This window comes from Hippocampus guttulatus, chromosome 18 (genome assembly GCF_054856545.1).
Source record: "Hippocampus guttulatus isolate MCC_2025c chromosome 18, RoL_Hgut_1.0, whole genome shotgun sequence".
NCBI lineage: Eukaryota > Metazoa > Chordata > Actinopteri > Syngnathiformes > Syngnathidae > Hippocampus > Hippocampus guttulatus.
In genome coordinates, this window is record NC_141278.1 from 8,632,732 (window position 1) to 8,655,381 (window position 22,650).

At 44.0% G+C, this 22,650-nt stretch overlaps 1 protein-coding gene across 1 annotated transcript in view; it reads left to right on the plus strand.

Annotated features, from left to right (window-relative positions):
- The first annotated feature begins 565 nt into the window (after window positions 1-565).
- atp9b (ATPase phospholipid transporting 9B) overlaps window positions 566-22,650 on the plus strand; it is a 29,600-nt gene continuing 7,515 nt past the window's right edge. Inside the window, exons 1-19 of the mRNA XM_086137594.1 lie at window positions 566-658; window positions 2,233-2,406; window positions 5,047-5,197; window positions 5,838-5,951; window positions 6,304-6,412; window positions 6,949-7,007; window positions 8,000-8,051; window positions 9,692-9,786; window positions 9,966-10,046; window positions 12,871-12,946; window positions 13,822-13,898; window positions 17,334-17,494; window positions 17,571-17,713; window positions 18,254-18,366; window positions 18,484-18,717; window positions 20,624-20,785; window positions 20,975-21,067; window positions 22,252-22,335; window positions 22,406-22,576. Coding sequence (XP_085993720.1) covers window positions 579-658; window positions 2,233-2,406; window positions 5,047-5,197; window positions 5,838-5,951; window positions 6,304-6,412; window positions 6,949-7,007; window positions 8,000-8,051; window positions 9,692-9,786; window positions 9,966-10,046; window positions 12,871-12,946; window positions 13,822-13,898; window positions 17,334-17,494; window positions 17,571-17,713; window positions 18,254-18,366; window positions 18,484-18,717; window positions 20,624-20,785; window positions 20,975-21,067; window positions 22,252-22,335; window positions 22,406-22,576 — 2,229 coding nt within the window. The 5' untranslated portion in view covers window positions 566-578. The remainder of the gene's footprint in view (window positions 659-2,232; window positions 2,407-5,046; window positions 5,198-5,837; window positions 5,952-6,303; window positions 6,413-6,948; window positions 7,008-7,999; window positions 8,052-9,691; window positions 9,787-9,965; window positions 10,047-12,870; window positions 12,947-13,821; window positions 13,899-17,333; window positions 17,495-17,570; window positions 17,714-18,253; window positions 18,367-18,483; window positions 18,718-20,623; window positions 20,786-20,974; window positions 21,068-22,251; window positions 22,336-22,405; window positions 22,577-22,650) is intronic.

Here is a 22,650-nt window from a genome sequence, read left to right on the forward strand (position 1 = left end):
CAACCATCCATGTTCACACTCACAGTTTAGAGTGTTCAATCAGCCTGCCATGCGTGTTTTTGTAATGTGGGGGAAAACCGGAGTACCTGGAGAAAACCCACGCAGGCCCGGGAGAACATGCAAACTCCACACAGGAGGCCGGAGCAGGAATTGAACCCGGTACCTCTGCACTGTGAGGTCGAATCACTAACCACTGCACCATCAGAGTTAGAGATTGTTAATGATACGAAAATGTGCAACTAAACCATATACAGTGGTGCCTTTTATTAACTAACAATGAATCCCAGGCGCGTGTTGCCTTCATAGTCCTCAGAATTTTTACAATTTTCTTGTTCCCTCAATGACTGTTGCCCCAAAATCCGACCAAATGAAATGTTATTTAATGAAAAAACATTCACCTACTTCTCATCTAAATAAAATGTAACATTTGTCCCACAATAGAAAAAATCTCACGCACGAAAAAAAGAGTCGAGTCAGAATTACGTGATACAAATCCGCACGCTTTCGCGAACGCGACGTAAATCCCGCCACCGGGGGGGGGGGGGTAGTGACGTCACCCCGCGGATTTGCCGGCCAAGATGTCTGATATCCTGTCCGAACCGATGCGGAAGAGCTTTCGGAGAAGCCCTTACCACTACCACTCCGTCAGACAGTCGAGGTATTTTATATTGTATTTTTTTTGGCTGCCATTTCCGCGGTAGAGTGACGAACTGACCCGTTAAATATGTTCACGTTTGTGTTGTCGCGTCAGCCTGCCGTGCGTTTATGCGCGTGTTTACTATGGCGAGGCTCTTCGCTTCTGCGGCTAGTCTAACCTAGCTTAGCCTAGCATCCTCGGTGTTGTCAACTTCCGTCCCATTTTGTCTTGTTTTGGGTGGCAGGTGACAGCCGGCAAGCGGCGAGTGAAAGCCATCATTTATTCGCTTTGATATTTTCAACGTTATTTTAGTCTGCCTCATGAGTCGCAGTTACCTCCGCTGCGCTAATCATGAGAGTTGTAGGTAATGACTTTCTTCGAACGGACTTTAAACTGGGGCTATCAAAGGGCTAATACCGTACCGGTCTTTTTTGACGAGAGCCGTCACAGCATCGATGCAAACAAATAGTTTCAATTTCCATACAAAAAGCTGAACAAGGTTGTGTTGGCTTCTTACGTACAAATTAACTACTTGTGGACGGGAGTCACGAGGATTTCTTTTTGAACATCTCAACGTGATCACAACGAAAAACGGTTTTGATAAGTGTTACTTTTTTTTTTCCGGTCCGACTAGTCGACTGACAAAACGAGACGCCTGACTCCGCAAATGTCAATACCGAGATGACAAAAATTAAGCTGTTGGTGTACTTTAACAGGTGATACTCTAATTAATAGCACACATTTTTAGGCTCGACTATTCAGATGCCAAAATAGGCGATCAACCCCCGCCAATGTCAGCACCAAGTAGACAAAAATGAATCTAGTAGTGGATTTTAATAGGTGATACGCTATATATTGTTGCACAGTTTTTTGGCCCGACCCGTCAGCTGCCGACACATCAGAAGTTAACACGAATAAGACATCAATGGAACCATGATTGGATTATTAAATATGGTGATATATTGCATAAATATTTAGCTGCCTAAACAGGCTGTCAGATATCAAAATAAACACAGAGAATACCATAATGTTATTGGATTATGATCCATGATGGAGTAATATGGTACAGAAAATTTCGGCTCGACAAGTCGGCCAACTTGACAGGCTACCGCATGCGAAGGGGACACCAAATAGAAGCATCATTGGATTGTCATCGTTCTCTTCTTTGTCGTTACTTTGTATACATCTTGCAGCCCATTTAGGCCACTGTAGGCTTTATTACTTGGCTGTGTTCACTTGGTTGATCAATATTTAGATATATCAACATCAAGGTTGTTTTGGGTATGACCACTTTTCCAAAGTCTGGAAGAAGATCCACACTGTCATCTTGAGATAAAACATTGCAGTCATCGATTCATATTCATAATACTTAAGCCCTCACACTCCATCTTAGGGTCGATTCACTGACGAATATTAATAGTCGTCTGTCAGGTCGGAAGAGAAGTGTTGCATGATCCATTCAGCCGCATCATTCGCATAACAGGTTTCTTTAAGTACACTCCCAAGTGTGTTTGCTTGGGCTGGAAAACAAACAAAGCCAATGATGATTCGCACTCCGATGTGAGATCCTTCAAGCGTGTTTCAAATGCTGGCAGATTCTCCATCAACGATGAGGCGTCCGGCCTGGATGAGATGCCCCTGATGATGTCCGACGAGGCCTTTGAGAACGACGAAAGCGACTACGAAACGCTGCCGCGGGCCCGAGTCAGTCACAGACGGCGAGGCCTCAGGTGGTTCCTCTTCGGCGGGTGGAGAGTCCTCTGCGAAAGGTTTGTCTGTGTTCAACTTCCAAGCTTTCAATTAGCATTTCCGCTCGTTCTGATGTGACGTTTTCTCATAGTGTGACTTCTTATGGGACTTTGCTGCCCGCAGCTTGTCAGGTAGCTAACCCGTTGGGCCGAAATTTCTTCGGCTTACAAACGAATCCATCAGATATTGAATTCTAGTCAACTGTCCACTAGCTGGCCTTTTAACTCATTCACTCCCAAAGACGTTTTTAAACGTCTTTTCAGACGTGGTCCAGAATTGGCTGGTACTGAATGAGTTAAGCAGCCAACCAGTCGGACCTAAATTATTTGGCGATATATGAATACAATTGAACACAATACATCTTTTATTTATATAGTGCTTTCACAACGGCTGCATGTAATACAGTCCAAGAATGCCCCATTTGTTTTCTTTGTGTGTGTTTGATGTGCTCAGTGTCTATTTTGGAACTGACTAGTGAGGCCTTAATTATTTGCAATGCACCACATATTGATGCAAGACATGAAAATCCGAAAACCCCTCCATTGTCGTCACCTTCATGGTTACTTGTGTTTAGCAGCCTGTTTAGGCAGCCAACTAGCCGGGCATGAATCATTTTAATCGACATCCTAATAATATAGATTATGAATTCAAATCAAAACGTGCCTCTGTTGTCTTCTTTGCTTTTACTTTTGATGTGGTTGACAGCCTATTCCGGCATCTAGCTAGTTAGGGCTGACTTTTCTTACTTTTATTATTGACACACAGATTAAAAGGATGTGTTTCACAGTCTGTTTAGGAACCCAAGTAGTTGGGCACGTGCTCATTTGTGACATGTAAATGCACTTTTTATTTTATTTAAGTTTTTTATTTTTAACGGGATCCACGTCCTGTTGTGGCTTCTCCGCCCTTTATTTAGCTTCAAACACATTTTTTGTAGCTTTTTTTTTCATTCTGTCAACGGTAAACTAGCATAAAAAAACAGATGCATGTACACAGGCGTGCCAATTTGGATTTCCAATGCACCGGTAGCTGTGCATGAAGCGCAAAGTCACACCATTGAGGTCACTGTTTTTGCCACCCGACACGCATTCGGCAGCTTTTGATCCAAAGATAATTTTCACGCCGATACAACGAAGTTTCAAAGTCCGCTCGGCGTTAGGTTGTCGCCAGCGGTGCGTCTCCAGCCGAATCGATCTCAGCCCTCCAATCCCCCCCCCCCCCCCCCCCCTTGCTCTTGTGCACCACCTCGCTAATGAACAAATTGGATTTTTCACAGCTGACCAGTTTGATGCTTTCCAGTAATTTTGTGTGTGCACTGCGCGGGATTATAAAAGGCAAATAATTCACGAGCCGACTAAGCCGTCGCTGTTCAAATGGCGCCGTTATTTAAATAGCATTCATTTGCTCAAATAATCTGGCGTATGAATCGGGACGCCGAGCGCACTGAGGCGGCGCATCGCCTCCAACGCAAACACGGCCAAAAGTTGTCACAGCCAAAGTTGATGAGGTTTTTTTTTTTTTTGTTGCTTAATAGGTGGAAAAGCCAAGTCAATCACCATGACGATGTACACTTTGGTGAGGTGACACTGTAGCGACTTTGTGTCAGGGGTTCGAAAACTTTTTGGGGACAAAACCCCTCTAGTCTCCGGCGAGAATAAAAAAAAAGTTTATTTGTAGTCAAAGCTGAACAAGGGAAAGTTGTATTTTACCAAGTGAGAAAAAAAAGTACAACATTAATCTGATAATTGTTCACCTTTTATTTTGGAGAAATCTACTTTTGTTCTCTTAAAAAAAAAAAAATCCTCTCAATTTTCCGAATACCTTTTTTTTTCTTGGAAAAAAAAAAGCTATATTCCAGTCATTTCATCTTTTATTTATTATGACAAAATATTTTCCTGCAAATTATTTGGTGGAGCCCCCAAAAGCTTATGGCTCCTAGTTTGAGAAGGGCCCGTTTTATGTATCACGCGGTGACACACACTGTTTGTATTTCATGCTTTGGATAAGCCACAATGTCATTATTAGCAGGTGGATGGAAAGTGATACAAAGTCAAACCTGAATTTTTGTTTGCCTCGCTGTAATAAATCAATGTAATCGGTGATAGGCGGGGGGGGGGGGACATCCCCGCATGTTAGCAACGGTTTGCTAATGGCAAACAAGGATGAAATGTGTCTGGAGATGCCACCGAGCACAGCGTGTGTTTTTGTCTGGCCGGGCTTTGCGGAGCAAACTGAGCCGTGAACGTTTTCTTTTCCGGACGCTCAACTTTTCACCTCACCGTGCCAAATACCCCTCATGTGGATAATGAAAAAGAGCTAATTTATTTGAGCGATGGCAAAAAAAACAAAACAAAACAAAATAACCTAAACTAAAAGATAGCAGCATTGACTATTTGTAAATAAATTTGATGCGGCCTAACGCAGCTGCGAGCACAATTCGAGTTCAAAGCCCAACCCTAAGGTGTCTATTGATTGTACAATGTTAAGCTATGCAATAACTGAGGCATCCTGTGACGATCTGTCCACCAAATCATTCAAATTTTTAAGGTGAGAACAATGCAAGGGCCAAATACACTTCAGCCGTTGTTGTGTGTTCACCGTGCGTCATTGCGGATTAAAATTGTGTTTTGTGTCCCCCCCCCCCTCTCTAACCCCAACAGCTGCTGCGATTGCCTTGTCCGAATGTGTCGGAGGAAGAAGGAGCTGAAGGCTCGCACCGTCTGGCTCGGCCACCCGGAGAAATGCGAGGAGAAGTTCCCTAAAAACTCCATCCGCAACCAGAAGTACAACTTCTTCACCTTTGTGCCTGGGGTAATGGCTTGATTTTTGAATTACACTTGTTTTGGAGATGGGCTTTCCCTGCATTGCTCAAAGGCACCATCTCAGCTGTTCCAATTACTTGTCTGGTCCGGTTTAATCTTGCTCGATATGAGGTAAATATGCTTCAACTTTTCACAAAATGACCTTCAACGGAAAACGTGAAGTCATCCTTCCCCGGCTTCCGGTGCATATTATCATGCTATTTGGTGAGTCGTCATTGAGTTTTCACACTGCGGGGCACAGGCGTACTTCTTAAAAAGCAAACGGCACCGCAATCAAGAAGGCTCATTCACTTCCCCAGCCGTATAATGTCACCTGTCCAGTGGAGTCGTCCATATTCTGAACAAATACGCCGTTCGTCTCCCTGCGCTTTGCATTTTTAAACAAGCGCAAATTGAGTTTAGCGTGGGTTTCCCCTCGGCCCCCTAAAGGTCAGGGGGGTTCATTAAGCGCCTATTGATCGGGATTGGCTGCCACTCTTCTCATTATTACAAGCATTATTCAAAGTGTGATCTTGGAGCCCATTAGCGAGAGCAGTCCTACGTGTGATGTCTCAACAAAGTCTTCCTTAAAACCCACAAATGCGAGCTGTTCTTGCATCCGTCATGACGGTTGGCATCTTTGCCCTCAGGTTCTCTACCAGCAGTTCAAGTTCTTCCTCAATCTCTACTTCCTGGTGGTGGCCTGCTCGCAGTTTGTGCCCTCGCTGAAGATCGGATACTTGTACACGTACTGGGCGCCCTTGGTAAATCCTTTCTCGCCTTCTCACTCTGGGCTGAAGGGCAAGGAATGTGCTCCTCCTTTCAAACTAGCCAGCAAGCCTTTTAAAGCCACACACACTGAAAGTCGCGGCTATTGCAATGTGGAAGCTGACGATGCTGACCCCCAACTGGACTACAATAATACTTGCACCACATGTGAACTTTTCCTTCCAAAACCACAAAATCAGTTTTTATCAGACTACGCAATGAATCATAATTGAGGAATCAAACAACGTTCCTCTTTATGTAATCATTCAGAATCCAGTGTAGGTTGAGCGAGTTTCGTGCTTGAAAAGTGGATTTATCGAAACCCCGACGTGTCTTGCCTGGTTGCAGGGCTTCGTGCTGGCGGTCACCATGGCGCGCGAGGCGGTGGACGAGGTGCGGCGCCACCGGCGGGACAAGGAGATGAACTCGCAGCTGTACAGCAAGCTGACGCCGCGCGGTGAGCCAGCCGGCCAGCGACGACTGTTTGCTGACGCGATGATAGCCGATACTCCCCGCTACCGCCGAGCCCTCCCCAACCAATTACCCCCCCCCCCCCCCCACTCCCGTAACACAAGTCTTCCCTCTCGCCGTAATTGTATCGATGTTTTATTTATTTATTTGATCGAGTTTCTGACAACCCCCCCACAGCCCCTCGTGTGATCATCCTTGCCATCGTGCCGTCACGCCCGTGACGGCGGCCACTGTAAGACTTTGCAGAGCATATTAACTCATTCACTCCCAAAGACGTTTTTAAACGTCTTTTCAGACTTGGTCTAGAATTGGGTGGTACTGAATGAGTTAACGTGATAAATATGAGAGTTATTGGCTCGTGAAAACAGAAGGCGGTAGCGTCACCACGTGAATCAATCTCTCGCAAGGTGACAGGAAAAACAAGAGGGGAGATGCCACAAATCAATAGGGCATGTCTATTCAAAGTCATGTGTTTTGTGATCATCGGACTTGACGTGTTTGGTTATTTATCTCCCCCTGCAGGTAAAGTCCAGGTGAAGAGCTCAGACATCCAAGTGGGCGACTTGATTATCGCCGAGAAGGTGATTGAAAGAAATGTTTGAAAGCAAGCCATTCGAAAAGATTATGGACAAATATAGACAGTGATCCCTCGCAATTTCGCGGTTCGTTTATCGCGGCTTCAGTGCATCGCGGATTTTTTCAAACATATTCATAAAATAAATAAATAAAGTCCGCAAACGGTCCGCGAGAAGCACCGAAAGGCAGCAAAACAGCGAGTCACATAGAGCAACATATAAAGTACAGTACTATATGTATATGTTTACTGTATTTTGTTACTCATACTACTCATACTCAAATCTGTTAGTATATAGCATTAAGTCATGTTAATTACGACCAAATTTACTTCTATATGCATGTATACCATTAAATTTGGCCTTATAAATATTTTTTATACACATGTACATGTACCTATGGGCGGGGGGGGGTCGCTACTTCGCGGATTTTCGTTTATCACAGGTGGTTTTGGTCCCCATTAATCGCGATCAACGAGGGATTACTGTATATGAAATTCAATTGAAATGTACTTGTATCTCGCATTGAATGTAAATATGATTTCTGTATCTAAAAAGGCTTAAGTGTTTTTGTACATTTGGATTTTTTTACTCTTCTTAACTTGATGGGATTTTTTTTGTGGTGGGGGGAATGGGGGGCATTTCACTTAAGTTCTCAGTTAAAAGTGAATGTATCAGGGCGTGGGATCGCTTGGCTGTATTGATCGTCTATCCCCAGTTAACTCATTCACTCCCAATGACGTTTTAAACGTCTTTTCAGACTTGGTCTAGAATTGGCTGGTGCTGAATGAGTTAACATGATAACATTTTTAGTTTTTTGCCCTTCTCTAAATGAGAGGGAAAAAAATCCTCTACAAAGTAAAAGCTTAAGTTTCTTGTTTTTTTTGTTTTAACATCAGTCTTCACCGTCCAAGTCAAGACCTTGTTTAATTATTCAGAGAGATTCAAATGACTTTAGTTGACCGCATTGGGTAACTCTCCACCATTGGTTTTCTTCCTAGAACCAAAGGATTCCCGCAGACATGATCTTTCTGAGGACGTCTGAGAAGAACGGTGAATGCTGCCAAAATCTGCCTTGAATCCAACAATATCATTCCAGCCGATCTAATAGTGAGACAAACGTGCGAGGGACGGAACAAACGGCAACCTGTTTTACGCCCTCCGTAGTGTTGGAAATGTGACTCCCGACCCTCTCTTGAACTGTTGACATGATTGGATGCGCCAGGTCTGCGATTCATGTGATTTATGTCACATTGTTGGAGTGACAGGTGAAGCGAATGAATCAATAGGCCGCTTCCGAGGGAAGGGCGGGGAGGAAACCCGAGGCGAAATGTTCCTCAAGACGCCGTCCCGCGTCAATCCATAGAACAATAACAACACGCTCTGCCGGGGAGTTGTTGACATCTTTATGTCTTCAACACACGCGCCACATAAGCACACATATTTGTCTTTCACACGGCGAGGAGTGTGAATCATCCTGGCGCTCTCCATCATGCTTAAACCTCCGGAGGACGCTTTACGGCTGCCCTCTAGCCTGCCTGTCAGATCGTGGCTCACATCCTTCACTTTCATACGGAATATTACTGAAGATCAATGCAGTCAACATCTTAGGCTTCCTGTCCGCCGGGGCCGTTTATTCGCAGCTTTATCAGCCACGGAGCGATAACATGGGAGCAGCAAAGGCTCACAGTTTAGCTGTTGAAAAAGTGACACGTACGAAAAAAAAACCCCCCTGCGATTGGGGGGGGGGCCTCAAGCTGTTTGTTGCCACGCCCACTTGAAGTTTACCGACTAAACATTTAACCCTGTAGAACCCACGAGGTCAAATTTGGCCCCTATAAATTCTGCTACTCAAATGCTACCCTTAAATCCCAAAGGGTCAAATTTGGCCCTAATCCTAAATTAGGATTAACGCATTGAATATTTAAAAAAAAAACATATTTTGGTGTTCAGTGAACATATAGCAGTCATTTAATGTATAATTCATCATTTTCCAAAGAAGGAAAGGGTTCTTGGGTTTTCCAGGGTTAAATTAGGAAGACGGCTGGGATATGCTCCGCCCCCCCCCCCCCCCCCCCCCCGCGACCCTAGTGAGGATCAAGCGGTTCGGAAAATGGATGGATGGATGTATTGAAAACAACTGCAGCTTTTGTTTCTGGGCAGCACATTTAGCTTAATGCTAACAACCAATGCAGAACCCCATCGACAGGCTAACGAATAACATCAGTACTGGACTGCAGTTGCAGATAGACAATACAACAATACTCAAAAGGCATATTTTCTTTATCATTGAAGAGCGACTGATATCACTGCAGCGCCCTTAGGAATGACCATCTCCATATTATATCTGAATATTTACTGGCCCCCAGATCGTCACGGTATACACACTTGAAGGAGCATTGCAATATTTGTTCGAATTGAAGCAAAAAAAAAAAAAAAGGGGCAAAAAAACAGTTCAATGCTTAACATTATATTTATTTATGCCAATCCTGTTTTTATTTTCATCAAAACATTCAAACCAAACCAAATAAATAATTTTGTCTAACAAAAGCCTGCTCTCACTGATGTCACACTAATGAAAAAAAACCTTCCAACAAATTCTCCCTTACGACACATGGAGCAGCAACACGTACAAAGAAAGCATCCGACAAAACTCACTGGCATATATTCTGCTCTGATGTGATCTGATCCAGGGACGTGCTTCATCAGGACCGACCAGCTGGACGGCGAGACAGACTGGAAGCTGAAAGTGGCTGTGGGATGCACACAACGCCTTCCGGCAGTGGGGGTAAAGCAGACGTCACAACCTCTGAAGCCGAGATTTTGATCATATTATTGTCGTATGAAAAGTTTTGGTTCAATTAAAGCAAGTATGGGCAGTGCGTTTTTTTTTTTTTTTTTTTTTAAACCCACATCATCAAATGATGCTCGTTTAGTTTATTCATAACTGTCTCCATCTTTACTCAGGACCTCTTCTCCATCAATGCCTTTGTCTACGCCCAGAAGCCTGAGCTGGACATCCACAGTTTTGAGGGAAACTTCACACGGGTACATTTGTTTTATTTCCTGTCGAAATAAATCCTCAACATATAATTGACCAAGTGGCAACAATGGGCGTCTTGTCATCACATGCAGGCCCCGCTGCTACCTAGCGAGCTTCCATCTATCCTGTGTTGCTTGCTTGTTGCTCTGTTTTTTTTTTTAAATAGCAGATTAGCACAGCCCCCACAGAGAGTCGAGTCACACTACAAAGGGTGGTCTGTCTTCACTCTTGGCCACACACCAGGCTTAGTGAGCAAGCACTTCCTCCACTCATTCATCCTCCACGGCCTTCCTTTGCATATCGTGTGCTTTCAGTCAGAGCAGGATGGGGGGGGGGCAGTTGTGGGGCGAGAAAAAAAAATTGGGTTCCCACAGACCCACTGCAAATGAACTTACCTATTTATGAGGACTCCTCTTTTTTTTTTTCCTCCTCCTCCTAGACTTTTTGGAGACGCGGCAATGCGATGACAATGTCAGAGCGGTCAAGCGTTGGACCGCCCCGCCATTTATTTTTCATGCACTTCTTCATCACTTTGTGAGGATTGACAGGATGTTGCTGCTTGGGTGTCATAATTATTATATCAGGCAGGCAATTTGAGATGAAACCAGAGCCTGCACTCACCGCTCCAGACCATTTCCGCGTGTTTGGCTTTATTTAAGAAAGCGGCGGTGAAACCAGACACACACACACACATGCACACACACAAAGGGCCTTATTTGTCTGTGAAATCTCACCGACATGACTGCTGTACTTTTTTTTTTTTCTCCATTTAAAACACAGGTGTCAAGCTCAAGGCCCGGGGGTCAGATCTGGCCCGCCACATCATTTTATGTGGCTCGCGAAAGCAGCTCAAAGATGTCAACTTCCATCATTCTTTCTAAAATGTCCACATTTTTTAATTACCGTAAATTCCAGATTACAAGCCACTACTTTTTATCCACACTTTCAACACTGCGGCGTGTAATATAAAGCGGCTTTTTAATTTTTTTTTCCATCGCGGGAAAAACATGGACCAATAAAATGAATGAGTCTTTCACTGAGGTCCATTGAGATTGTATGACTAATCACAACTTCCGCTCTTTTTGCCGTAGCGGGCGGAAAATGTGTTACCCGGCAACAGTCGACCAATAAAATGAATGAGTAGTACACGGGTTCAATGAAATTGTATGGTTACCGGTAATCACAACTTCCTTATTTCAGTCTTCTAACCCTGATCAACATGGAGAATACCAGACGAAAAGCATAGGATGCAGCTTTTAAACTAAAAGCGATCACTCTGGCAGTTAAAGAAGGAAATCGAGCTGCTGCCCGTAATCTTGGCATAGACGAGTCGATGGTGCGAAGGTGGAGAAACAAAAATAGCGGAGAATTCCATCTGCCCAGATGAAAGAATAAATATGGACGAAGACCCTCTGACATTTGATTTGCCTCTCACTCGGACTGTAATTAAAAATAGTGACGACTCTGTCATACTGAAAACAAGCGGCCATGAGAGAACACATTTTACCTGTGTTTTGAGCCGCGCAGCATCGGGCCTAAAGCTGCCAACGATGATCATTTTTAAGCGGCTGACTATAGAATCATTTCATATATCTTTTCCCATTTATATGATTTGCATTATTCTATTTAAAGCCTAGTGGGCTGCAGTATTTCTCCTCGTAATTACGCAAATGCACATCAAGATCTCTCTTTGTCTGGCCTCTTATGTGTTTCAGCGTAATTTCGTTGTGCAAATGCATTTATCATGCTCATAAAAATATGGAGATTATTTTAACCTTAAGAAATTTTGCGTTTTTTTCCTGCGGGGGTTCAGCAGGGACCGCGTCAGCCCTCTCACCCGTAGGCGCTCCACGACGGCAGGGACGCAGAAGCGAACACCCGCCTACTCATTGGCCAGCGGTTTATAGTACGGTGCGGCGCGTATAATTACAAAATTGATTTTTCTTCATAAATCTGAGCATGCGGCTCTTAATGAGGTGCGGTCTGTAGCCCGGAATTTACGGTATATGTAATAAGATATCCTTTATTTGTCCCACACTTGGGAAATTTACAGTCTACAGCACCAAGATTGTGGGTAGAAAAAAGAAAAAAAATAATAGTAATAATAATAATAATAAATAAGAGATATATTCTGAGCATTTTCTTGTTACCAAACCTCTCATAATAGTAACTTAAATAGTTGAAACAACAGTTATTCTTGACTTCTTTGTATGGTTTCAGTCACAAGGGCCCTCCAAGTGAAACGGTAACTTAAATGTGGCCCGTGCCAGAAATGAGACGCCCCTGAATGAACAGTGCCCCTTGCAGTTCCGTATTGATGAAAACGAGCTACTGTACGGCTTCATGTGAGCTGCTTGCGGGAATGAAAATTGCGTCCTTTAAGTGCGTTTCGTGATGTATTTTCGTATAGCTGAGACATAACTTCAAATGACACTCGGAGCCCTCTCCCTTAAATAAGAGAATTAAAGGCGTAGTTCCCCATTGACATGGATGAAAATGGTGTTAATCCGTTCCAGGCTCTTAAAAACGATTTTTTTGTAATGTCATTTAATAAGAAAAATGGCACTCGATAACATTGCGCTTTATGCAAGCATACAGTATTGACAAAATGTAAAGAATTCAACCATTTTTATTGTTACATTTTTTTCAGTTTCAATTTTTTCAATACTTGATGTATCTTGTGGGGAAAAAAAGCTCCCCCCAAAAACGCTTTCATTTTTACCACCTCTGAGTTCCGAATACTTCACGTCCATACGGCGACTCTGTGATGTGGCCGTGAATTTTATCATTTTATTTTTTTGTCCTGTCTCAATCCCACCCCCACTGTAGGAGGACGCTGACCCCCAGGTCCACGAGAGCCTGAGCATCGAAAACACACTGTGGGCCAGCACGGTCGTCGCCTCGGGTGAGTATGTTTTCCTCCACCCCCAGCTGAAGTCCCCGGAGTCAGTTGAGAGCGTTTGAGACTCCCTCGCTCGCCATTGATTTGCGGTACCCCCCCCCCCCCCCCCCCCAACCACATTAGCTCCCTCACTTCACAATGCCCTGACCTTGACCAGAAGAACAAACACTCAGAGGCCTTAACTTACTGAGTGGGCTCTTACGTCATTATTGTCCCCAGCAAAAGTCTCTCCATGGGCAACTCGGGATTGTGACCTTATCGATGTGACAACTTCTAGTTGTCTGTTACAGTGCAGTATGGATAGACAAAAGGTCACATATCATCTCTTGTCGAACTATGATGTTAGCACTTTGAGATACCGTCTGGTTTAATCTTATTGTGATGTCTGATTGACACTTCTGATTCATTGCTAATATCCCATTGTGTCACGTAGTTTTCTTTTATGGTTCACTATCGATACAAAAAGTGACAAGTGCCATTCGATGACAAATATAGACCAAATATGACTTGACACATTCTTCATCAGCTTCAAGACATTTTGGCCTTTTTTTTTAAAGTTCCTGCATTAAAACTTCTGCCGGCTCATTTAATATTAATGACCCTTTAGTCCGTTGTTATAAGGCCAGCTTAATGAATTGGCGAGTGAAGATGGCGGTGTATTGATTTGGTTTTATCACGGCGTTTGTGTGAGGGCGCCCAATGTATTAAAACTCCTGACTTGAGTGACAATGAGACACAACAACGCTTCTCCGCAGCCTTATTGCATTTCCTCCCATGCAGTTCATCTTACTATGGTGTGTGTGTGTGGGGGGGGGGGGGGGGGGAATTCATGGGTGGCCAGATAATGAGCAGCATTACTTGTCCTGTTTGTTTGGCAGGCACTGTGATCGGGGTGGTTATCTACACCGGCAAGGAGACCCGCAGTGTACTCAATACGTCCGAAGCCAAAAACAAGGTGAAGGTTCTTCAGCTGCGTGAGCTCATTCAGAGCATTTTGGCTGATCTTTCAAGACCAACAGAATATTATTCGGTCACAATTTAAACACGGCATCTACTCAAAGGAAAAGAGTATACTTCTATTTCCCCATACAGAAAAAGGTTTTCTCCCTTTTCCCGTTCATTAATCATCAGAAGTAGGTTTGACCAAAAACACCGGTTTCTGATCAAAAAGGCGGAGAAAATGAGCTTTTTGTGAATCACGGCAAGGCAAACTCATTTCTTTAGCACACTTCACATACAAGTGCTTTACGTAAAACATTAAAAGCATGACGGAAACAGAAACAAAGTCTGAAGAGATTGTGAAAATCATATTAAAAGTTTGACTGACAAGGTGGGCCTGACCTTCTTCCCCACCTACCCGTTGGGAGAACGTATTGATGTGTACAGTACATCCGTTATTGGGCGTGAAAGGGTTACTAGATTGTGCCAAGTCACATGCAAGGTGTTTTTCTTGTCTTCTTTTTTTTCTTTTGGCACCCGTGACCTTATAGATAAAGCTTCTCTTGTCAATGCAGAAAAGGTCAGCATCGTTGGCTAATTACCCAAAAGGGAAATTAACTAAGGGCAGGATTTAAATGACTTTTTCTGGTGAGGAGTTAATCCGCCACAATCCTGCGCCGAGTGTTTTGTTCCCGGTGATTGATGAAAATGATTCCGTGTTGGCTGATTTAGGTTTTGAGATAAGAAAACCATTATTTGTCTCACAATGGAGAAATTCCGAATTTACAGGAGCAAAATTATGAAAGGGAGAAGTCGAAGAAGGAAAAAAGTATATAAATAAATATAAATTATAAAATGATTTTAATACTCTGGGGGTGGGGGGCATTGGATTGGGGGATTTTTCAGCATCAACACCTGCCGGAGCCTTGATTTACACCGCACGGTCCAAGTGACATCTCTTCCAAAGTGGATAAAAATCAGATTTGTACCGGATATTTGATGGTCTGATTGCGCTGTACACGCACAGCTCACATTCCATCCTGATGTCATCGAAATACACACACCGACATAAACAGTGGATGTCAAAAGTCTACACACCCCGGGTATAAATGCCACCAAATTATTAAAAATCGCGGTCAGATTTTCTAGTAGGCTTTTCCCGACATATTTGTCGCGTGGCCACCATTAAGTAAGGGAAAAAATAATTGCGAATGTCGGCCATTAGAGGGATTATAATGGGTGTAACTTAAATTGAAATTTAATAATTGCCGGGGAAAGAGTCAGCCCAGGGCACCTAAACGCAATGTAACATTTACATTTGATTATTTCGGTATTTTTCTTTAACCTCGTGTTGACAGTGGTGGAATTATATATGTGCGATTTGGTGTGCCTGCAGGGTGTTTGAACGTGTTGTTTGAAATATACTGTATATATTATATATTAGGCACTTGGGCAATGAGTGTAAATCCAGCCTAGCATCACCTCAGCTCTGCTGTTTGGTGGAATCTGAGGGAAATTCAATAAATATCAAGGGGATAATGTCACAAGTGCCGATACGGGGAGCGGAGATTGCGGGGTGTAAAAGTCAATAGTCGGGCACGACAATGTGATTTTTTGGCCTCAGGTGCGACAATGATCTGCCCGACAGGACACCGGATAAGAATTGTCTCCTTGTGTCTAATCGTCGGACGCGGCCCCTTGTAACAAAACGTCTCTCAAACTGTCATTTAAATAGGCCGGTAATCAATATCCGTGAATTCCGAGCTAGCACCAACGTCTCTAGCTAAAAGCAATATGCATCGTTGCAAACAGACATCTCCAGTCAAATACAGAAGTACTCACACGATGCAATAAAGATAAAATCATGTGCGGTGGTGGCAAAAGTACGCGCACTCTGTCGTCGTGTAGTTGGAGATGACTTAAGTGCAAGTACTGATTCGACTCCTTTTCCTGAAGTAGATGTTAAAAGGTCGACACTGAAACGTACCGCTATGGGGCAAAACAAAAATGAACTTTTACTGTCAGTTATCTATGGTATATTGTATAGTTAACCTCATTCCATCCCAAAGACGATTTTAAACGTCTTTTCAGACTCGGTCCAGAATTGGTTGGTACTGAATGAGTTAAAATTGAATGTGTTTTTTTTTTTCTTATGTTGTCATCCACAACTGTTAAAAAGTAAAGCCCAAAGTACAGATACCCGTTTTCTAATCTAGGGACTAAAAGTAAAAAAATATTTGTACTTTGTTACCTGCCACCACAAAATGACCCAAAATAAATGAGGACGAGTATACTTGAGGAGCCCCGATTTCACACGCACGTTTATAAGGCGCCACAAAGGCTCAACAAATCATTCTTTTTCATGGCGCGGCGACAACTGAAGTGAAATATGTTCTTTTATTCACTGATCACTTCTTTAAGGTTGAAGTAATTGAGACCTTTTCCTTCACACCCCCCATCCCGACCCCAACACGCCTCAACGGGCTTTACAATGACTTCATCCGATCCCGGGCCAGGCCTGGAGAACGTCGAGCGGCCATTGTTCTGCTTAAAGGGGATCCTTTTGCTTTTCAGCTGTGCGCTCTGTCTTAATTTTTCTTCATTTTAATCCCACCGTGCCCCCCCAAACTCCCCTTTTCTATTTTTCTCAATAGCTCAAGCATGAACCTTGGAGTTGGGGCTCCCGCCCACCCCGCCCTGGGCTACTGGGATTTTTAACATCCACTGATAAATCAGTCACACTGCTCTCTCGGGCCTCGGCGGTCCTCGGGGAGGAAATGTGCTCGTTGGGGGTCCAATAGCAGTGGAGGAATTCTCCTTTTCCTTCTTCCCCGCCCGCTTCCTATTCATCGCAGGTCCTTGAGCGCGGGGAAATGTTATGTTGGCGTTTTTTGGGGGGGTTTTATTGTCAGTGCACTGCATCACATGAAAGCCCTCTGTGGTACGCTGCCAAAAATGGGTTGGGCGGCTTCTTTATTTAACATCTTTTTCCCACATACTTCATTGGCTGTGAGATGCACTTGAAAAATAAGACAACTTTGACCCCGCATATTCTCAAAATGGGAACTCCTTTGACCCTGAGCGTATTGAAAGGCGACAATGTAGTTTGTAAAAAAAATAAAAATAAATTTCTATTTAAAAACTACCACCTATAACCTTGTTTATGTCGTACACGATTGAAATGACAAAAGCCAGCATCTAAATAGTGAATGAGGTGAGATTGTTATAATGTTGTTTTATTTCCTTTGTGGTTTTTCATTGGTTGGTGGGGCAGTTACGATTCAGCCCCATGAAGTCTGCCTAGCAACAACCGAAGTGTAGTCATTTATTTCTTCGATATGCTTGTTTTATTTTCAATTTCTGAAAAAAACCAAAACATGATCTCGTAATTATTCTGGCCTCCCCATTGGCCAGTGGCAGCAGTCATTTTTTCCCCCCCTTCTGTCTGCAGGTGGGCCTACTGGACTTGGAACTGAACCGACTCACCAAGGCCCTGTTCTTCGCCCAACTAGTTCTGTCCATTGTCATGGAAGCCCTGCTCGGCTTTGTGGGCCCGTGGTTCCGCAACCTGTTCCGCTTTGTTGTGCTCTTCTCTTATATCATCCCCATAAGGTACGTCAGAGAACCTTTTTTTTTTTTTTTTTGGGACATGGGTTTCACTTCCTGCTTCATTGACCTTGTGGCGCAGCCTACGAGTGAATCTGGACATGGGCAAGGCAGCCTACGGCTGGATGATCATGAAGGATGAGAATATTCCCGGCACGGTGGTGAGGACCAGCACCATCCCGGAAGAACTGGGCCGTCTGGTCTACCTGCTGACGGACAAAACAGGCAAGAGTGGCCAGAAATACACCCCACCACTCTTTTGTATCACCTGTTCGCTGGGTGTCAGGGTGATAAATTCATGCGGCTTTGTCTCAAGGTAGGAATGGATTGGGCGTTGGTGCCTATTTATCCAGGTTGATGGGTAAGAGAATGAGGAGCCATGAATCAGCAAAAACTGGTTAAACAGTGTGGGACTCTCTGGCAGCAACATCCATTCAAACGACCCCATCGTCCCTGTTTTGCCATCAGTACATTGACTTAGTTTGCTTGTGCTTTGGCTCGGAATTAGAGAGGACACATCGTCTATATTGGAAAGGAGATTCGGGCCAGTTGTGGGTCACGTGACGTATTGTGAGCAGACTTTGTGAGAATGTTGAGGCTTAAGTCCCTTTTCTTTTCCGGCAAGAACTCAAATTTCTTTTTCAACTTTTTCACCTGCTGCAGGTGGAACATGCTCGTAATACTTTTGTGTACATCATCAGTCTTAAGTATGGAGGTGGACAAACCCCCCAAGTGTGTTTCTAAAGCTATCCACGTGACCCGCAGGCACTTTGACACAAAACGAGATGATCTTCAAGCGGCTGCACCTGGGAACCGTGTCCTACGGTACCGACACCATGGACGAAATCCAGAGCCATGTCATCCAGTCCTACGCTCAGGTTAAGATGGCTTGTGTTATTGAGATAAAAGTCAAAATCCTCCAATAGTTTTGTTTTTTGTAGAAAAAAAAAATCCCCACAAATATATTATAATGATATATGTTCATTCCCTGTCAGGGCCCCTCCAGTGGCAGCACCGGCGGCTCCGCCACAGCGTCCCAGAAATCCCAGACGCCGGGCCCCAAAGTCCGCAAGAGCGTCGGCAGCCGCATCCACGAGGCGGTGAAGGCCATCGCTCTGTGCCACAACGTCACGCCCGTCTACGAGGCGTGTGGCGAGACCGAGACGGCGGAGGCCGAGCAGGACTTCAGCGACGACAACCGCACGTACCAGGCCTCCAGTCCCGATGAGGTGACCCCCCCCCCACCCCCCACCCCCTATCCATTATTAATGCCTGACCAACAATCTAAACAACACCATTTTGTCACTTTACGAGCACACAGTCAGAAACTATGAGCTCTCGGAGGAGGTTAAGCTATTAAAAAAAAAATCTCTATGGGCCCTTCTGAAAATTTATGACCTGAAACAGAAAACAGTCCTTGAAGGCGTCATGGAGTGCCGGTCAGATTCGTGCTGTTTTTTTGTTTGGGGTCCATTGAACATATTCATCGCTGATATATCGAATGACGAAGTCTTTTTAAAATCCAAATCAGCCCCTTATGAACTCCGGAAGAAGCAAAAGTGTATATGTAAATAAACATATTCAATATAGCGCCCAGATGTTAGCACTAATTGTCAAATTGTGCAATCAGAAAGCAGTTCAAAGTAAATCAAAACCTCCCACCATTGCGCTTGTCTTTTCCTCCCGTCCCGGCTGATGTCTACATTTCGATCCCCTCACCACTACCACTGCACACCAAATCCATCGACTCGCTTGGCTTGAGCAATATTTCATTTCCTCTCCGAGGTGACAAGAGACCCCCTTCGCCGCCTTCCGTTGTCTTTTGTTCTGTCACCCGCTTGTCGTGGTTTTGTTTGTCAACTGGCATTACAATTAGGGGGCGGTTTGAAAAATTTCCCAGAGCGCCAAAAAATTTGAGAACCGTGACTCTAATGTAAACATTAAAATCACATTAGATTTAAAGTTATCGTGCTTAATTTCGTTTAATAACTTTTAGAATGTATAGTGTATGCATGTGTCCAGCTCTGTGTACACACACACAAGATAATGATTCACATGTGTTGGGTAAAAAGTGTGTGTGTGTGTGTGTGTGTGCGCGCGCGTGGGGGGGGTTGAGAAGGGAGGGATGGATGGCTGGGTATTAACAGGAAGTCCCAATTTGTAGGTCAGAGTATAATAACAACCTTTGAGTGAGCAAAATTGAAAATGAAGCCATTGAGAGTTGAGTCGTGTGCAGCTGAACGCTCGCTCACTCGCACGTGGGTTTTTTTGTGGGGGCTCTGAGTTCCTGCCGAGGGGAGATGAGGGGGGGTGGGGACAGGAAAGCGCTTATCTGGCGCTCGGTGTCATACAATAGACATCCCGTAATGCTCTGATTTTCGCAGCACGGGGTTGGCGGGGGGGGGGGGGGGGTTGTCTCAATATTTTATTGATGTGATTCAAACGGAACAGACATTTTGAATAAACAAGTGTAGGCTCACTATTTGACGATCAAACTAAACTATGTTGAGCAGGGGTGTCAAACTAATTTTTTGTCGCGAACCACTTCGGAGTTATGGCTTCCATCAGAGGGCCGATGCAAAATCTCAACGTAATTTATTACCCGTGACAATTTGACATTTCGGTCCAGATTTCAGCAAGGATCATGAAAGTTGACACACATGATTTGCATCCGCGGGCCACATAAAATGACGTGGCGGGCCGGATCTGGCCCCCGGGCCTTGACTTTGACACCTGTGATTTACCGGAAGGCTTAATGTGAAGCTAGACATCAATAAACAATTAACTTTCTCGTTTTGAGGCTAACAAAAGTGCTACGGCTAATGTTTGGTTCGCTATTCGGCAACATCAAACTACGTTGGAAGTCGAACATGCCATTGAACAATGACCTACTAGTATTTGAGGCTAACGATAAGCTCACTATTTGGCAACACCAAACTTCTTTATTGTATGTACAGTGGGTTTAAAGAGCTCTAATAGGATATATAAGACATCATTAAACAGTCAGCTCCTAAGGTCTGAGGCTAACAAAAGCATTCAGGTAAACTGGCCTCACTATTTGGCAAGCAATAGGTTTGTCTCACAGCAGTTTAACTAACTTGTGAATAACCGAACAAACTAATTGTGTAACTACAGGTGGCGCTGGTGCAGTGGACTCAGAGTGTGGGACTGACCCTGGTGAACCGAGACCTGGCCTCCCTGCAGCTCAAGACGCCTGCCGGGCAGATCCTGTCCTTCAGCATCCTGCAGATCTTCCCCTTCACCTCCGAGAGCAAGCGCATGGGTATCATCGTCAGGGTCAGAAATGTATTTTCATTACCAAACACTGAATTGTTTTCAGTTAGTACGCATATTTTAAATCCAACCAAAAAAAAAGTAATGCTAAGATTAAAAAAAAAATATTGACCATATTTTAAAATGTATTTTTGATTGATATTAGTTTTCTTTGATTACACTTTGGCTCACTGCGACTATTTTGCCGTCCAGGAGGAGTCGACAGGTGACATCACATTCTACATGAAGGGTGCCGACGTGGCCATGGCGAGCATCGTCCAGTACAACGACTGGCTGGAGGAGGAGGTGACCATTCTTTGGAATATCTTAAGACCTGAAGAATGCCTGAAAACAGCATAAACAACGCATACGGCCTTTTGTTTTAGCATTATTTCCAACCCGCCGTCAATATTCCCCTGCTATTTAGGACGTTCATCGAGAGCTCAACGGGCCGCGTCGACGCCCGCTTGAAGGTCTATGTTCATAATAATCATATTGGCATGAGTGAGTCGTTAACCACCGGGGGCGGCTTTTGATTTAATTAGTGACCCAGATAGTAATTACACTCTGTCATATTCTCAAACGTCAGTTGCTAACGATGCCCCCGTCGGCCGTGCTCGTCAATAACCAATCAAGCCCTCATATCCCAAAAATGAAGCAGCATCCGTCGTCTCCTTTTGTATTCCCGCATTCTCTGCGCTGGACCGACCGGCCGCTGGCCATTCTATTGCGCATTGATTCATGTTGGCGTTGGGACGGAAGCATCATGCTAATCGGCTTTATGTTGGTTTATTTTTGGCCGAAATCTTGAATGAAAGCCGAAGTGGCAAAAGTGCAGTTGAGTTGGTAGTAACTGACTGATTCAACTCCTGTACTTCAGTTAAAGTTAAAAAAAAAAAAAAGTACCAAATTTGAAATACTTAAATACAGAAGTAAAACTAGCTGCCACTCATACTGAACAATTTTGTTACATAGCCTAATTGTTTTGTTTCCCCCCATAATATTGTGATTACTATTGAATACGCAATAGTTTTTTTTGTGTGCTCATCCCGCATGTTTATTAAAAAAAAACACAATATCAATCCATTAATCTGTATTGGAATTAACAAAATCAGAGTTATTATACTTAAACGTTTTAGCTGATGTTAAAAATGTTGGCATATGAGCCATGAATTATGATGAATTATTAAAACAGATTATCGGCTTGGATTAGAATAAACTTATTCTTTGGCATGCAGTCTTTTAAGCTTTTACTAGAACAACTTCACAAAATTCGACCAAACTAGTGTGGCAGTAGTATGAGGAAAGAAGAAAGTAAGATTACAACAATAATGGAAACCAATCTGTGGCTTGATCAACACAACTTTTCATGTTTTGGGGGTTATTGTACACCCCCCCCCCCACACAAAAAAAGCAGTACTATTTGAAAATTGCAGCGTAATCACAATAAAACCCAAAATTGTTCACCATTATTGTCTGGTTCTTGTCAGTGTGGCAACATGGCCCGAGAAGGTCTGAGAACGTTGGTGGTGGCCAAGAAGTCGCTGTCTGAGGAGCAGTACCAGGACTTTGAGGTACCAGTCTACCCTTCATCGCAGTTTTCTCCTCGGCTCATCAGCAGACTTGTGGCGACTTCTCCCGCAGAGCCGCTACAACCAGGCCAAGCTGAGCATCCACGACCGGACCCTTAAAGTAGCAGCGGTGGTGGAGAGCCTGGAGCGGGAGATGGAGCTCCTCTGTCTGACCGGCGTGGAGGACCAGCTGCAGGCTGACGTTAGGCCCACGCTGGAGCTGCTTAGAAACGCCGGCATCAAGGTCTGGTCAGAAGATTAAAAAAATGTTAGCCTATTGAAATGGAATGGAATGTATCACTTCATTCTTATTTTTTT